Source organism: Pristiophorus japonicus, unplaced genomic scaffold, assembly GCF_044704955.1.
Source record: "Pristiophorus japonicus isolate sPriJap1 unplaced genomic scaffold, sPriJap1.hap1 HAP1_SCAFFOLD_2200, whole genome shotgun sequence".
In the NCBI taxonomy this organism is placed as follows: Eukaryota; Metazoa; Chordata; class Chondrichthyes; family Pristiophoridae; genus Pristiophorus; species Pristiophorus japonicus.
In genome coordinates, this window is record NW_027251909.1 from 2,284 (window position 1) to 20,000 (window position 17,717).

At 59.1% G+C, this 17,717-nt stretch overlaps 1 protein-coding gene across 1 annotated transcript in view; it reads right to left on the reverse strand.

The window, feature by feature from the left end:
* Positions 1-944: 944 nt before the first annotated feature.
* Positions 945-17,717, reverse strand: part of LOC139245380 (eukaryotic translation initiation factor 3 subunit C-like protein) — a gene marked incomplete at its 3' end in the record, with an annotated part of 30,002 nt that continues 13,229 nt past the window's right edge. The window contains exons 5-11 of the mRNA XM_070871163.1: positions 16,805-16,853; positions 16,307-16,407; positions 13,771-13,895; positions 8,660-8,822; positions 7,257-7,360; positions 3,080-3,221; positions 945-1,070 (exon numbers count right to left, since the gene is read on the reverse strand). Of these exons, the coding sequence (XP_070727264.1) occupies positions 945-1,070; positions 3,080-3,221; positions 7,257-7,360; positions 8,660-8,822; positions 13,771-13,895; positions 16,307-16,407; positions 16,805-16,853 (810 nt within the window). The remainder of the gene's footprint in view (positions 1,071-3,079; positions 3,222-7,256; positions 7,361-8,659; positions 8,823-13,770; positions 13,896-16,306; positions 16,408-16,804; positions 16,854-17,717) is intronic.

The window sequence follows — 17,717 nt, forward strand, 5'->3', positions numbered from 1 at the left end:
GAGAGAGAGGGTATGGGGGAGTCCCAGAGAGAGAGGGTCAGGGGGAGTCCCAGAGAGAGAGAGAGAGGGTCAGGGGGTGACCCAGAGAGAGAGAGAGAGAGGGTCAGGGGGTGTCCCAGAGAGAGAGTGGTCAGGGGGTGTCCCAGAGAGAGAGAGAGAGAGAGAGAGAGAGAGGGTGTCAGGGGGAGTCCCAGAGAGAGAGAGAGAGAGAGGGTCAGGGGGTGTCCCAGAGAGAGAGAGAGAGAGAGAGAGAGAGAGAGGGTCAGGGGGTGTCCCAGAGAGAGAGAGGTCAGGGGGTGTCCCAGAGAGAGTGAGAGAGAGAGAGAGAGAGGGTAAGGGGGAGTCCCAGAGACAGAGAGAGAGAGGGTCAGGGGGAGTCCCAGAGAGAGAGAGGGGGTCAGGGGGAGTCCCAGAGAGAGAGAGAGGGGGTCAGGGGGAGTCCAGAGAGAGAGAGGGTCAGGGGGAGTCCCAGAGAGAGAGAGGGTCAGAGGGAGTCCCAGGGAGAGAGAGAGAGAGAGAGAGAGGGTCAGGGGGAGTCCCAGAGAGAGAGAGAGAGAGAGGGTCAGGGGGAGTCCCAGAGAGAGAGAGAGAGGGTCAGGGGGAGTCCCAGAGAGAGAGAGAGGGTCAGAGGGAGTCCCAGAGAGAGAGAGAGAGAGAGAGAGAGGGTCAGGGGGAGTCCCAGAGAGAGAGAGGGGGTCAGGGGGAGTCCCAGAGAGAGAGAGAGAGGGGGTCAGGGGGAGACCCAGAGAGAGAGAGAGGGGGGGTCAGGGGGAGACCCAGAGAGAGAGAGAGAGAGAGAGAGAGGGTCAGGGGGAGTCCCAGAGAGAGAGAGAGAGAGAGGGGGTCAGGGGGAGTCCCAGAGAGAGAGAGAGAGAGAGAGGGTCAGGGGGAGTCCCAGACATGGTTGGGGGAGAGAGAGGAAGAGGGGGAGGGGGGGATATTACCTGTTCAGCGTTCGACATGTTCTCCGAGTCCTCGCCAATGTTCTCACCGATGAAGATGTTGGGAGACTCGAACAGGATGTCCAGAAGGTTGTCCACACATCCCAGACACTTCTTCCACATGTCCTGCTGCACAGGGGGCAACGGCAGACAGATTACTCCGTGTCTAACCCCCCGTACTTGTCCTGGGAGTGTTTGATGGGACAGTGTAGAGGGAGCTTTACTGTGTATCTAACCCCCTGTACCTGCCCTGGGAGGGTTTGATGGGGCAGTGTAGAGGGAGCTTTACTCTGTATCTAACGCCCTGTACCTGCCCTGGGAGTGTTTGATGGGACAGTGTAGAGGGAGCTTTACTCTGTATCTAACCCCCTGTACCTGCCCTGGGAGTGTTTGATGGGACAGTGTAGAGGGAGCTTTACTGTGTATCTAACCCCCTGTACCTGCCCTGGGAGGGTTTGATGGGGCAGTGTAGAGGGAGCTTTACTCTGTATCTAACGCCCTGTACCTGCCCTGGGAGTGTTTGATGGGGCAGTGTAGAGGGAGCTTTACTCTGTATCTAACTCCCTGTACCTGCCCAGGGAGTGTTTGATGGGACAGTGTAGAGAGAGCTTTACTCTGTATCTAACCCCCTGTACCTGTCCTGGGAGTGTTTGATGGGACAGTGTAGAGGGAGCTTTACTCTGTATCTAACCCCCTGTACCTGCCCTGGGAGTGTGTGATGGGACAGTGTAGAGGGAGCTTTACTCTATCTAATCCTCTGTACCTGCCCTGGGAGTGTTTGATGGGACAGTGTAGAGGGAGCTTTACTCTGTATCTAATCCTCTGTACCTGCCCTGGGAGTGTTTGATGGGACAGTGTAGAGGGAGCTTTACTCTGTATCTAACCCCCTGTACCTGCCCTGGGAGTGTTTGATGGGACAGTGTGGAGGGAGCTTTACTGTGTATCTAACCCCCTGTACCTGCCCTGGGAGTGTTTGATGGGACAGTGTAGAGGGAGCTTTACTCTGTATCTAACGCCCTGTACCTGCCCTGGGAGTGTTTGATGGGGCAGTGTAGAGGGAGCTTTACTCTGTATCTAACTCCCTGTACCTGCCCTGGGAGTGTTTGATGGGACAGTGTAGAGAGAGCTTTACTCTGTATCTAACCCCCTGTACCTGTCCTGGGAGTGTTTGATGGGACAGTGTAGAGGGAGCTTTACTCTGTATCTAACCCCCTGTACCTGCCCTGGGAGTGTGTGATGGGACAGTGTAGAGGGAGCTTTACTCTGTATCTAACCCTCTGTACCTGCCCTGGGAGTGTTTGATGGGACAGTGTAGAGGGAGCTTTACTCTGTATCTAAGCCCCTGTACCTGCCCTGGGAGTGTTTGATGGGACAGTGTAGAGGGAGCTTTACTCTGTATCGAACCCCCTGTACCTGCCCTGGGAGTGTTTGATGGGACATTGTAGAGGGAGCTTTACTCTGTATCTAACCCCCTGTACCTGCCCTGGGAGTGTTTGATGGGACAGTGTAGAGGGAGCTTTACTCTGTATCTAACCCCGTGCTGTACCTGTCCTGGGAGTGTTTGATGGGACAGTGTAGAGGGAGCTTTACTCTGTATCTAACCCCCTGTACCTGCCCTGGGAGTGTTTGATGGGACAGTGTAGAGGGAGCTTTACTCTGTATCTAACCCCGTGCTGTACCTGTCCTGGGAGTGTTTGATGGGACAGTGTAGAGGGAGCTTTACTCTGTATCTAACCCCCTGTACATGCCCTGGGAGTGTTTGATGGGACAGTGTAGAGGGAGCTTTACTCTGTATCTAACCCCCTGTACCTGCCCTGGGAGTGTTTGATGGGACAGTGTAGAGGGAGCTTTACTCTGTATCTAACCCCGTGCTGTACCTGCCCTGGGAGTGTTTGATGGGACAGTGTAGAGGGAGCTTTACTCTGTATCTAACCCCCTGTACCTGCCCTGGGAGTGTTTGATGGGACAGTGTAGAGGGAGCTTTACTCTGTATCTAACCCCCTGTACCTGCCCTGGGAGTGTTTGATGGGACAGTGTAGAGGGAGCTTTACTCTGTATCTAACCCCCTGTACCTGCCCTGGGAGTGTGTGAGGGGACAGTGTAGAGGGGGCAGTAACTGGTTGGGGTTTCGAACCTACCTTCATGCAGGAGGCCAGGTTGGGGTTATAGTCGTACAGTGAAGCCACGATATTGAACTTGATTTTCAGCGTGATACCTTCGCCGAGGTTATGCACAGTTGCGATTGCACACAACTCCGTCAACATCTCGATCTGGGCAGCCCTGTGCAAGTTGGGACAGAAAGACTTGCGTTTGTATAGCACCTTTCACAACCACTGGACGTCTCGAAGCGCTTTACAGCCAGTGACTACTTTTCCTGGAGTGTGGTCGCTGTTGTATTGTGGGAAACACGGCAGCCGATTAGTGCACAGCAGGATCCCACACCCAGCAGTGTGATAATGACCCGAATAATCTGTTGTAGTGATTGAGGGATAAATATTGGCCCCAGGACACCGGGGAGAACTCCCACTGCTCTTCTTCAAATAGTGCCCCGGGATCTCTTACATACACCTGCCCCTCCGACAGTGCGGCGCTCCCTCAGTACTGCCCCTCCGACAGTGCGGCGCTCCCTCAGTACTGCCCCTCCGACAGTGCGGCACTCCCTCAGTACTGCCTCTCCGACAGTGCGGCAGTCCCTCAGTACTGCCCCTCCGACAGTGCGGCACTCCCTCAGTACTGCCCCTCCGACAGTGCGGCACTCCCTCAGTTACTGCCCCTCCGACAGTGCGGCACTCCCTCAGTACTGCCCCTCCGACAGTGCGGGACTCCCTCAGTACTGCCCCTCCGACAGTGCGGCACTCCCTCAGTACTGCCCCTCCGACAGCGCAGTACGGCACTCCCTCAGTACTGCCCCTCCGACAGCGCAGTACGGCACTCCCTCAGTACTGCTCCTCCGACAGTGCGGCACTCCCTCAGTACTGCCCCTCCGACAATGCGGCACTCCCTCAGTACTGCCCCTCCCACAGCGCAGTACGGCGCTCCCTCAGTACTGCCCCTCCCACAGCGCAGTACGGCGCTCCCTCAGTACTGCCCCTCCGACAATGCGGCACTCCCTCAGTACTGCCCCTCCCACAGCGCAGTACGGCGCTCCCTCAGTACTGCCCCTCCGACAGTGCGGCACTCCCTCAGTACTGCCCCTCTGACAGTGCGGCACTCCCTCAGTACTGCCCCTCCTACAGTGCGGCGCTCCCTCAGTACTGTCCCTCCGACAGCGCAGTACGGCACTCCCTCAGTACTGCCCCTCCGACAGTGCGGCACTCCCTCAGTACCGCCCCTCCTACAGTGCGGCGCTCCCTCAGTACTGCCCCTCCGACAGCGCAGTACGGCACTCCCTCAGTACTGCCCCTCCGACAGTGCGGCACTCCCTCAGTACTGCCCCTCCGACAGCGCAGTACGGCACTCCCTCAGTACTGCCCCTCCGACAGTGCGGCACTCCCTCAGTACTGCCCCTCCGACAGTGCGGCGCTCCCTCAGTACTGCCCCTCCGACAGTGCGGCACTCCCTCAGTACTGCCCCTCCGACAGTACGGCGCTCCCTCAGTACTGCACTGGAGTGTCACCTTCGACAGGAAGCGTGCTTTCCGACTGGAGAATCATGAGGATGCCCCGGTTAGCCCACACCTGGAGCGCTGAGGGCAGTTCTGGGCTCCACACCACAGGGAGGATATACTGGCCTTGGAGGGAGTGCAGCGTGGGTTTATCAGAGGGATACCCGGACTTCAAGGGTCACGTTACGAGCAGAGATTACACAAAGTGCGGTTGTGCTCCCTGGGGTGTGGAAGGTTAACGGGGGTATCTGATTGAGGTTTTCAGGATATTATGGGGAACTGATCGGGTGGAGAGAGGGGGAATTGTGTCCGCTGGTTGGGGAGCCTGGGACTAGGGGCAGTGTCTAAACATTACAGCCAGTCTTTTCAGGAGGGAAGTTTGGAAACATTTCGACACACAAAGCTTGGGAGAAATTTGGAACAGTCTTCCGCAATCAGCAATCGATGCTGGAGGTCAGTCGTTAATATTCAATCCGAGATTGCTAGCTTTCTGTTAACCAAAGATATTGAGGGATGGGGGCCAAAGGCAGGTATATGGGGCTGTGTTCCAGATCAGACGTGATAGCATTGAATAATACAGACCCAAGGGGCTGAATGGGCCTCCTCCTGTTCCTGTGTAACACACTCGAGGGGCTGAATGGCCCCCTCCTGTTCCTGTGTAACAGGCTCGAGGGGCTGAATGGGCCTCCTCCTGTTCCTGTGTAACAGGCTCGAGGGGCTGAATGGGCCTCCTCCTGTTCCTGTGTAACAGGCTCGAGGGGCTGAATGGGCCTCCTCCTGTTCCTGTGTAACAGGCTCGAGGGGCTGAATGGGCCTCCTCCTGTTCCTGTGTAACAGGCTCGAGGGACTGAATGGGCCTCCTCCTGTTCCTAATGTAACAGGCTCGAGGGACTGAATGGGCCTCCTCCTGTTCCTAATGTAACAGGCTCGAGGGGCTGAATGGGCCTCCTCCTGTTCCTGTGTAACAGGCTCGAGGGGCTGAATGGGCCTCCTCCTGTTCCTGTGTAACAGGCTCGAGGGACTGAATGGGCCTCCTCCTGTTCCTAATGTAACAGGCTCGAGGGACTGAATGGGCCTCCTCCTGTTCCTAATGTAACAGGCTCGAGGGACTGAATGGGCCTCCTCCTGTTCCTGTGTAACACGCTCGTGGGGCTGAATGGGCCTCCTCCTGTTCCTGTGTAACAGGCTCGAGGGGCTGAATGGCCTCCTCCTGTTCCTGTGTAACAGACTCGAGGGGCTGAATGGGCCTCCTCCTGTTCCTGTGTAACAGGCTCGAGGGGCTGAATGGGCCTCCTCCTGTTCCTGTGTAACAGGCTCGAGGGGCTGAATGGGCCTCCTCCTGTTCCTGTGTAACAGGCTCGAGGGGCTGAATGGGCCTCCTCCTGTTCCTGTGTAACAGGCTCGAGGGGCTAAATGGGCCTCCTCCTGTTCCTGTGTAACAGGCTCGAGGGGCTGAATGGCCTCCTCCTGTTCCTGTGTAACATGCTCGAGGGGATGAATGGGTCTCCTCCTGTTCCTGTGTAACATGCTCGAGGGGATGAAAGGGCCTCCTCCTGTTCCTGTGTAACAGGCTCGAGGGGCTGAATGGGCCTCCTCCTGTTCCTGTGTAACAGGCTCGAGGGGCTGAATGGGCCTCCTCCTGTTCCTAATGCAACAGGCTCGAGGGGCTGAATGGCCTCCTCCTGTTCCTGTGTAACAGACTCGAGGGGCTGAATGGGCCTCCTCCTGTTCCTGTGTAACAGGCTCGAGGGGCTGAATGGGCCTCCTCCTGTTCCTGTGTAACAGGCTCGAGGGGCTGAATGGGCCTCCTCCTGTTCCTGTGCAACAGGCTCGAGGGGCTGAATGGGCCTCCTCCTGTTCCTGTGTAACAGGCTCGAGGGGCTAAATGGGCCTCCTCCTGTTCCTGTGTAACAGGCTCGAGGGGCTGAATGGCCTCCTCCTGTTCCTGTGTAACATGCTCGAGGGGATGAATGGGTCTCCTCCTGTTCCTGTGTAACATGCTCGAGGGGATGAAAGGGCCTCCTCCTGTTCCTGTGTAATAGGCTCGAGGGGCTGAATGGGCCTCCTCCTGTTCCTGTGTAACAGGCTCGAGGGGCTGAATGGGCCTCCTCCTGTTCCTAATGCAACAGGCTCGAGGGGCTGAATGGGCCTCCTCCTGTTCCCTGTGTAACAGGCTCGAGGGGCTGAATGGGCCTCCTCCTGTTCCTGTGTAACAGGCTCGAGGGGCTGAATGGGCCTCCTCCTGTTCCTGTGTAACAGGCTCGAGGGGCTGAATGGGCCTCCTCCTGTTCCTGTGTAACAGACCCAAGGGGCTGAATGGGCCTCCTCCTGTTCCTGTGTAACAGGCTCGAGGGGCTGAATGGGCCTCCTCCTGTTCCTGTGTAACAGACTCGAGGGGCTGAATGGGCCTCCTCCTGTTCCTGTGTAACAGGCTCGAGGGGCTGAATGGGCCTCCTCCTGTTCCTGTGTAACAGGCTCGAGGGGCTGAATGGGCCTCCGCCTGTTCCTGTGTAACAGGCTCGAGGGGCTGAATGGGCCTCCTCCTGTTCTTGTGTAACAGGCTCGAGGGGCTGAATGGGCCTCCTCCTGTTCCTGTGTAACAGACTCGAGGGGCTGAATGGGCCCCCTCCTGTTCCTGTGTAACAGGCTCGAGGGGCTGAATGGGCCCCCTCCTGTGTGCAGAGCACACACTCTGCTCCCTCGGACATTACCTGTCTGTGCCCTTCTTCCCGCGAGCCTGTAAAATCTCGGACAGTTTCTTCAGTACCACAGCATGGTTTATTTCCGTGCCCTTCGCGAACATCTTGGGCTTCTCCTGAACAAAGAGAGAGAAAATAAATGATCAGGCTGCTCCGCACACACGTACCCGGGGGGAGAGTCGGTTCCCCCGTGAGGGGGAGAGACCCGTACCCCGGTGAGAGTCGGTTCCCCCGTGGGAGGGAGAGACCCGTACCCCGGGGAGAGTCGGTTCCCCCGTGGGGCGAGAGACCCGTACCCCGGGGAGAGTCGGTTCCCCCGTGGGGAGACCCCCCGTACCCCTGGGAGAGTCGGTTCCCCCGTGGGGGGAGAGACCCGTACCCCGGGGAGAGTCGGTTCCCCCGTGGGGGGAGAGACCCGTACCCCTGGGAGAGTCAGTTCCCCCGTGGGAGGGGAGATCCGTACCCCGGGGAGAGTCGGTTCCCCCATGTGGGAGAGACCCGTACCCCGGTGAGAGTCGGTTCCCCCGTGGGAGGGGAGACCCGTACCCCGGGGAGAGTCGGTTCCCCCGTGGGGGGGAGAGACCCGTACCCCGGGGAGAGTCGGTTCCCCCGTGGGGCGAGAGACCCATACCCCGGGGAGAGTCGGTTCCCCCATGAGGGGGAGAGACCCGTACCCCGGTGAGAGTCGGTTCCCCCGTGGGGGGAAGAGACCCGTACCCCGGGGAGAGTCGCTTCCCCCGTGGGAGGGGAGGCCCGTACCCCGGGGAGAGTCGGTTCCCCCGTAGGAGGGGAGATCCGTACCCCGGGGAGAGTCGGTTCCCCCGTGTGGGAGAGACCCGTACCCCGGGGAGAGTCGGTTCCCCCGTGGGAGGGGAGACCCGTAGCCCGGGGAGAGTCGGTTCCCCCGTGGGAGGGGAGGCCCGTACCCCGGGGAGAGTCGGTTCCCCCGTGTGGGAGAGACCCGTACCCCGGGGAGAGTCGGTTCCTCCGTGTGGGAGAGACCCGTACCCCGGGGAGAGTCGATTCCCCCGTGTGGGAGAGAGACCCGTACCCCGGGGAGAGTCGGTTCCCCCGTGTGGGAGAGACCCGTACCCCGGGGAGAGTCAGTTCCCCCGTGGGAGGGGAGACCCGTACCCCGGGGAGAGTCGGTGCCCCCGTGGGAGGGGAGACCCGTACCCCGGGGAGAGTCGGTGCCCCCGTGGGAGGGGAGACCCGTACCCCGGGGAGAGTCGGTTCCCCCGTGGGAGGGGAGACCCGTACCCCGGGGAGAGTCGGTTCCCCCGTGTGGGAGAGACCCGTACCCCGGTGAGAGTCGGTTCCCCCGTGTGGGAGAGATCCGTACCCCGGGGAGAGTCGGTTCCCCCGTGGGAGGGGAGACCCGTACCCCGGGGAGAGTCGGTGCCCGTTACACTTACGGAGACCATGGGAGCACCGCCTTTAACAGGTTTCCACTCTCCGCCCTCAGTATCCTCCTCATCCTCCTCCTCATTTCTCTTCTTATCTTTCCTCTCCATCCTTTTCTTCATCTTATCATCCCTCTTCTTTTCGGCAGCGCGCTTTTCCTCTTCTGTTGGTTGCCTGCGTGCCGAGAAAGAACCAAACATCAGAAATAGGAGCAGGAGTGGGCCATTCGGCCCCTCGAGTCTGCTCCACCATTTAATACCACCATGGCTGATCCAATCATGGACTCAGCTCCACTTCCCCGCCCGCTCCCCATAACCCTTCACTCCCTTATCGCCCAAAAATCTGTCTATCTCCACCTTAAATATATTCAATGTCCCAGCCTCCACAGCTCTCTGGGGCAGAGAATTCCACAGATTTACAACCCTCTGAGAGAAGAAATTCCTCCTCATCTCAGTTTTAAATGGGCGGCCCCTTATTCTAAGACCATGCCCCCTAGTTCTAGTCTCCCCCATCAGTGGGAACATCCTCTCTGCATCCACCTTGTCGAGCCCCCCTCATAATCTGATACGTTTCCATAAGATCACCCACGTTCTACCCGACGTGAACTTGAGGTGATCCAAAACTCGGCTGACCCCGTGTCCTAACTCACACCCAGTCCCACTCACCCATCACCCCCTGTGCTCACTGACCCCGTGTCCTAACTCACACCCAGTCCCACTCACCCATCGCCCCCTGTGCTCACTGACCCGTGTCCTAACTCACACCCAGTCCCACTCACCCATCACCCCCTGTGCTCACTGACCCCGTGTCCTAACTCACACCCAGTCCCACTCACCCATCACCCCCTGTGCTCACTGACCCCGTGTCCTAACTCACACCCAGTCCCACTCACCCATCACCCCCTGTGCTCACTGACCCAGTGTCCTAACTCACACCCAGTCCTACTCACCCATCACCCCCTGTGCTCACTGACCCCGTGTCCTAACTCACACCCAGTCCCACTCACCCATCACCCCCTGTGCTCACTAACCCCGTGTCCTAACTCACACCGAGTCCCACTCACCCATCACCCCCTGTGCTCACTGACCCGTGTCCTAACTCACACCCAGTCCCACTCACCCATCACCCTCTGTGCTCACTAACCCCGTGTCCTAACTCACACCGAGTCCCACTCACCCATCACCCCCTGTGCTCACTGACCCGTGTGCTAACTCACACCCAGTCCCACTCACCCATCACCCCCTGTGCTCACTGACCCCGTCTCCTAACTCACACCCAGTCCCACTCACCCATCACCCCTGTGCTCACTGCCCCGTGTCCTAACTCACACCCAGTCCCACTCACCCATCACCCCCTGTGCTCACTGACCCCGTGTCCTAACTCACACCGAGTCCCACTCACCCATCACCCCCTGTGCTCACTGACCCCGTGTCCTAACTCACACCCAGTCCCACTCACCCATCACCCCCTGTGCTCACTGACCCCGTGTCCTAACTCACACCGAGTCCCACTCATCCATCACCCCCTGTGCTCACTGACCCCGTGTCCTAACTCACACCCAGTCCCACTCACCCATCACCCCGTGCTCACTGACCACATGTCCTAACTCACACCCAGTCCCACTCACCCATCACCCCGTGCTCACTGACCCCGTGTCCTAACTCACACCCAGTCCCACTCACCCATCACCTTCTGTGCTCACTGCCCCGTGTCTTAACTCACACCCAGTCCCACTCACCTATCACCCCGTTCTCACTGACCCGTGTCCTAACTCGCACCCAGTCCCGCTCACCCATCACCCACTGTGCTCACTGCCCCGTGTCCTAACTCACACCCAGTCCCACTCACCCATCACCCCCTGTGCTCACTGTCCCCGTGTCCTAACTCACACCGAGTCCCACTCACCCATCACCCCCTGAAGAATGAGAGGGGATCTCATGGAAACGTTTAAAATTCTGACGGGTTTAAGACAGGTTAGATGCAGGAAGAATGTTCCCAATGTTGGGGAAGTCCAGAACCAGGGGTCACAGTCTCAGGATAAGGGGTAAGCCATTTAGGACCGAGATGAGGAGAAACTTCTTCACCCAGAGAGTGGTGAACCTGTGGAATTCTCTACCACAGAAAGTAGTTGAGGCCAATTCACTAAATATATTCAAAAAGGAGTTAGATGAGGTCCTTACTACTCGGGGGATCAAGGGGTATGGTGAGAAAGCAGGAATGGGGTACTGAAGTTGCATGTTCAGCCATGAACTCATTGAATGGCGGTGCAGGCTCGAAGGGCCGAATGGCCTGCTCCTGCACCTATTTTCTATGTTTCTGTCTCTGTTTCTATGAGAGGGACAGGCAGAGGGAGAGGGAGAGGGACAGGCAGAGGGCGGGTGTCGGGGAGAAGGGGAAGGAGAGACAGAGAGAGGCAGTGAAGCCTGCTGCTTGAGAGCTCAGATGTCTGTACCTGACCCACAATAACCCTCAGGAGCAGCAACAGGAACGCAGTGGGTTTACCCGGAGCTGGTGGGAATGGGGCAGTCAGGTGGATCCGGACAGACCCAGCTGTGAACCCTCCTCACACTCTGCCCGAACTCTCACCTGTAGTGAGAACGACACAGTGCAGTGCCGAGCGACACAGTGTCCTGCCAAGGGAAGGGAGCTGTGCTCACTCACCTCTTTCACTTTCACTTTCACCTGCTCAGAATTCATTCCCTGGCCCACAGTTTCGGGGAAAACCGCCCTGCATTCTCAGTGCAGATCGATCACCTTTATAGGTCTGCTGGCTCTCGTTCATGGGGCCCTTTGCCCACTGCCATAGGGTATCGTGCCCACTTTACCCACATCTTTAGGGTCCAATGCCCCTTTACCCATCCCATAGGATCCCATGTCCCCTCTGCCCGCCCCTATAGCGTACCGTGCCCGCTATACCCAACATATGGTATCCCGTGCCCCTATAGGGTCCCGTGCACCTTCTAGCCTGCACCGCCATTCAATGAGTTCATGGCTGAACATGCAACTTCAGTACCCCATTCCTGCTTTCTCACCATACCCCTTGATCCCCCGAGTAGTAAGGACCTCATCTAACTCCCTTTTTTGAATATATTTAGTGAATTGGCCCCAACAACTCTCTGCGGTAGAGAATTCCACAGGTTCACCACTCTCTGGGTGAAGAAGTTTCTCCTCATCTCGGTCCTAAATGGCTTACCCCTTATCCTTAGACTGTGACCCCTGGTTCTGGACTTCCCCAACATTGGGAACATTCTTCCTGCATCTAACCTGTCCAATCCCGTCAGAATTTTAAACTTTTCTATGAGATCCCCTCTCATTCTTCTGAACTCCAGTGAATACAAGCCCAGTCGATCCAGTCTTTCTTGATAGGTCAGTGCTGCCATCCCGGGAATCAGTCTGGTGAACCTTCGCTGCACTCCCTCAATAGCAAGAACGTCCTTCCTCAAGTTAGGAGACCAAAACTGAACACAATATTCCAGGTGTGGCCTCACCAAGGCCCTGTACAATTGTAGCAACACCTCCCTGCTCCTGTACTCAAATCCCCTCGCTATGAAGGCCAACATACCATTTGCTTTCTTCACCGCCTGCTGTACCTGCATGGCCAACCTTCAATGACTGATGTACCATGACACCCAGGTCTCGTTGCACCTCCCCTTTTCCTAATCTGTCACCATTCAGATAATAGTCTGTCTCTCTGTTTTTACCACCAAAGTGGATAACCTCACATTTATCCACATTATACTTCATCTGCCATGCATTTGCCCACTCACCTAACCTATCCAAGTCACTCTGCAGCCTCATAGCATCCTCCTCGCAGCTCACACCGCCACCCAGCTTAGTGTCAAAAGTTTAATGTGTTTAATGTGTGGGTTTTAATGCACCCCTTTAAATCAGGGGGCACTTGGTTTCTGGTTATCAACAAAGATAGTTGTCGAGCTGTTGAAGTGGGAGGGGCTTAGCAAGTCACGTGATGGTCACAAGCCTCAATAAAACCCCAGCCAGTTGGGTCGCGCTCATCCACGATGAGGTATGCAGTTGAGAGCTCAGTGGATGAACTGGCAATGTGTCGTGCGATTGTTAAACCTTTCTTAACAAACCAACTGGTTCTTCAGATGAATTCTGAAGCAAAGAACCCATTACACCCGGTATATAATATAACCCCCCGAACCCCTCGATGTGTCTCCCGGCTATCTGTTAAAGACTTGCATTTTATATAACGCCTTTCACAACCACCGGACATCCGAAAGCACTTCACAGCCAATGAAGTACTTTTGGAGTGTGGTCACTGTTGTAATGTGGGAAACATGGCAGGCAATTTGCGCACAGCAAGCTCCCACACACAGCAATGTGATAATGACCCGGATCATCTGTTTTAGTGATGTTGGTTGAGGGATAAATATCCCAGGACACCGGGGAGAACTCCCCCTGCTCTTCTTCAAATAGTGCCCCGGGATCTCTTACATCCACCCGAGAGGGCAGACGGGGCCTCGGTTTAATGTCTCATCCAAAAGACGGCCCCTCCAACAGTGCGGCGCTCCCTCAGTACTGCCCCTCCGACAGTGCGGCGCTCCCTCGGTACCGCCCCTCCGACAGTGCGGCACTCCCTCGGTACTGCCCCTCCGACAGTGCGGCGCTCCCTCGGTACTGCCCCTCCGACAGTGCGGCACTCCCTCGGTACTGCCCCTCCGACAGTGCGGCGCTCCCTCGGTACTGCCCCTCCGACAGTGCGGCGCTCCCTCAGTACTGCCCCTCCGACAGTGCGGGGCTCCCTCAGTACTGCCCCTCCGAGAGTGCGGGGCTCCCTCAGTACTGCCTCTCCGACAGTGCGGGGCTCCCTCAGTACTGCCCCTCCGACAGTGTGGGGCTCCCTCAGTACTGCCCCTCCGACAGTGCGGCGCTCCCTCAGTACTGTCCCTCCGACAGTGCGGCACTCCCTCAGTACTGCACTGGGAGTGTCAGCCTCGATTTACGCGCTCAAGTGTCTGGAGTGGGACTTGAACCCACAACATTCTGACTCAGAGGCGAGTGTGCTGCCCCCAAACCCCTCGATGTTAACCTCACTCTCGCGCCTACTCCCTCCCCTCCCCTTCCCTCCCTCGTGTCCCAAACCGTTCCCCTCACTCACTTTTTCAAGAACTTGTGGGCCAGCGAGGTGTACTTGCTATCATCATCGTCTGACTCCGAGTCAGAGTCGTCCGAGGGGGTGCCCCAATCTTCATCATCCTCGTCATCATCCTCATCTTCCTCGTCCTGTGGAGGTGTGACATTGTGTAACCGTCAGACAGTGAGTGTATGGGACAGGATACCCGGGGGTGGGGGGGGGAAGAGAGAGAGAGAGGAGGGCGGGGGGAGAGAGAGAGGAGGGCGGGGGGAGAGAGAGAGGAGGGCGGGGGGAGAGAGAGAGGAGGGCGGGGGGAGAGAGAGAGGAGGGCGGGGGGAGAGAGGAGGGCGGGGGGAGAGAGGAGGGCGGGGGGAGAGAGGAGGGCGGGGGGAGAGAGGAGGGCGGGGGGAGAGAGGAGGGCGGGGGGAGAGAGGAGGGCGGGGGGAGAGAGGAGGGCGGGGGGAGAGAGGAGGGCGGGGGGAGAGAGGAGGGCGGGGGGAGAGAGGAGGGCGGGGGCAGAGAGAGAGAGGAGGGCGGGGGGAGAGAGAGAGAGGAGGGCGGGGGGAGAGAGATAGAGAGGAGGGCGGGGAGAGAGATAGAGAGGAGGGCGGGGAGAGAGAGAGAGAGGAGGGCGGGGGGAGAGAGATAGAGAGGAGGGCGGGGGGAGAGAGATAGAGAGGAGGGCGGGGGGAGAGATAGAGAGGAGGGCGGGGGGAGAGAGAGAGGAGGGCGGGGAGAGAGAGAGAGAGAGGAGGGCGGGGGGAGAGAGAGAGAGAGGAGGGCGGGGGGAGAGAGAGAGAGAGGAGGGCGGGGGGAGAGAGAGAGAGGAGGGTGGGGGGGAGAGAGAGAGGAGGGCGGGGGGAGAGAGAGAGGAGGGCGGGGGGAGAGAGAGAGGAGGGCGGGGGGAGAGAGAGAGGAGGGCGGGGGGAGAGAGAGAGGAGGGCGGGGGGAGAGAGAGAGGAGGGCGGGGGGAGAGAGAGAGGAGGGCGGGGGGAGAGAGAGAGGAGGGCGGGGGGAGAGAGAGAGGAGGGCGGGGGGAGAGAGAGAGGAGGGCGGGGGGAGAGAGAGAGGAGGGCGGGGGGAGAGAGAGAGGAGGGCGGGGGGAGAGAGAGAGGAGGGCGGGGGGAGAGAGAGAGGAGGGCGGGGGGGGGAGAGAGGAGGGCGGGGGGGAGAGAGGAGGGCGGGGGGGGAGAGAGGAGGGCGGGGGAGAGAGAGAGAGGAAGGCGGGGGGAGAGAGAGAGGAAGGCGGGGGGGGAGAGAGGAGGGCGGGGGGGGGGAGAGAGGAGGGCGGGGGGGGGAGAGAGGAGGGCGGGGGGGGGAGAGAGGAGGGCGGGGGGGGGAGAGAGGAGGGCGGGGGGGGGAGAGAGGAGGGCGGGGGGGGGGGAGAGAGAGGAGGGCGGGGGGGGGGAGAGAGAGGAGGGCGGGGGGGGGAGAGAGAGGAGGGCGGGGGGAAGAGAGAGAGAGAGAGAGGAGGGCGGGGGGAGAGAGAGAGAGGAGGGCGGGGGGAGAGAGAGAGAGGAGGGCGGGGGGAGAGAGAGAGAGGAGGGTGGGGGGAGAGAGAGAGAGGAGGGCGGGGGGAGAGAGAGAGAGGAGGGCGGGGGGAGAGAGAGAGAGAGAGAGGAGGCCGGGGGGGAGAGAGAGAGAGAGAGAGGAGGGAGGGGGGGAGAGAGAGAGAGAGAGAGAGGAGGGCAGGGGGGAGAGAGAGAGAGAGAGAGGAGGGCAGGGGGGAGAGAGAGAGAGAGAGAGGAGGGCAGGGGGGGAGAGAGAGAGAGAGAGAGGAGGGCAGGGGGGAGAGAGAGAGAGAGAGAGGAGGGCGGGGGGAGAGAGAGAGGAGGGCGGGGGGAGAGAGAGAGGAGGGCGGGGGGAGAGAGAGAGGAGGGCGGGGGGAGAGAGAGAGGAGGGCGGGGGGAGAGAGAGAGGAGGGCGGGGGGGGAGAGAGGAGGGCGGGGGGGGAGAGAGGAGGGCGGGGGGGGAGAGAGGAGGGCGGGGGGGGAGAGAGGAGGGCGGGGGGAGAGAGAGAGGAGGGCGGGGGGAGAGAGAGAGAGGAAGGCGGGGGGGGAGAGAGGAGGGCGGGGGGGGGAGAGAGGAGGGCGGGGGGGGGAGAGAGAGGAGGGCGGGGGGAGAGAGATAGAGGAGGGCGGGGAGAGAGATAGAGGAGGGCGGGGAGAGAGAGAGAGGAGGGCGGGGGAGAGAGAGAGGAGGGCGGGGGGAGAGAGAGGAGGGCGGGGGGAGAGAGAGAGGAGGGCGGGGGGAGAGAGAGAGAGGAGGGCGGGGGGAGAGAGAGAGGAGGGCGGGGGGAGAGAGAGAGAGGAGGGCGGGGGGAGAGAGAGAGGAGGGCGGGGGGAGAGAGAGAGAGGAGGCGCGGGGGAGAAAGAGAGAGAGAGGAGAGCGGGGGGGAGAGAGAGAGAGAGAGAGGAGGGCGGGGGGGAGAGAGAGAGAGAGAGAGTGGAGGCCGGGGGGAGAGAGAGAGAGAGAGAGTGGAGGCCGGGGGGGAGAGAGAGAGAGAGAGAGGAGGGCAAGGAGGAGGGTTAATAAACAAACATATGTACGATGTCAGTACCTCTTTTTTCAGCAATTTCTTGCTGTCAGGAATGGGCTCTGCCTTCTTCTTCAAGAACACAGCAGCTGACATCTCAACATCATCTTCCTCATCCATGGACACTGCGGGTGGAGAGAAACAGCAGTGAGTACCCGGGGAGAGTCGGTGCCCCGTGGGGGAGACCCGTACCCCGGGGAGAGTCGGTGCCCCGTGGGGGAGACCCGTACCCCGGGGAGAGTCGGTGCCCCGTGGGGGAGACCCGTACCCCGGGGAGAGTCAGTGTCCCGTGGGGGAGACCCGTACCCCGGGGAGAGTCGGTGCCCCGTGGGGGAGACCCGTACCCCGGGGAGAGTGGGTGCCCCGTGGGGGAGACCCGTACCCCGGGGAGAGTCGGTGCCCCGTGGGGGAGACCCGTACCCCGGGGAGAGTGGGTGCCCCGTGGGGGAGAGACCCGTACCCCGGGGAGAGTCGGTGCCCCGTGGGGGAGACCCGTACCCCGGGGACAGTAGAATTACTTACCTTCATCTTCATCCACTTCTTCCTCTTCATCAGCAGACTTCTCGGGATTCTGAAATGAGGGAGAATACAAATTACGCCAGGTTTGACATGATACCATACTTGGAGCACTGTGCACAGTTCTGGTCTGGTTAGACCACACTTGGAGCACTGTGCACAGTTCTGGTCTGGTTAGACCACACTTGGGGCACTGTGCACAGTTCTGGTCTGGTTAGACCACACTTGGAGCACTGTGCACAGTTCTGGTCTGGTTAGACCACACTTGGAGCACTGTGCACAGTTCTGGTCTGGTTAGACCACACTTGGAGCACCGTGCACAGTTCTGGTCTGGTTAGACCACACTTGGAGCACTGTGTACAGTTCTGGTCTGGTTAGACCACACTTGGAGCACTGTGTACAGTTCTGGTCTGGTTAGACCACACTTGGAGCACCGTGCACAGTTCTGGTCTGGGTTAGAAACATAGAAAATAGGTGCAGGAGTAGGCCATTCAGCCCTTCTAGCCTGCACCGCCATTCAATGAGTTCATGGCTGAACATGCAACTTCAGTACCCCCTTCCTGCTTTCTCACCATACCCCTTGATCCCCCGAGTAGTAAAGACTTCATCTAACTCCCTTTTGAATATATTTAGTGAATTGGCCTCAACAACTCTCTGTGGTAGAGAATTCCACAGGTTCACCACTCTCTGGGTGAAGAAGTTTCTCCTCATCTCGGTCCTAAATGGCTTACCCCTTATCCTTAGACTGTGACCCCTGGTTCTGGACTTCCCCAACATCGGGAACATTCTTCCTGCATCTAACCTGTCCAGTCCCGTCAGAATTTAAAAAGTTTCTATGAGGTCCCCTCTCATTCTTCTGAACTCCAGTGAATACAAGCCCAGTTGATCCAGTCTTTCTTGATACATCCCGGGAATCAGT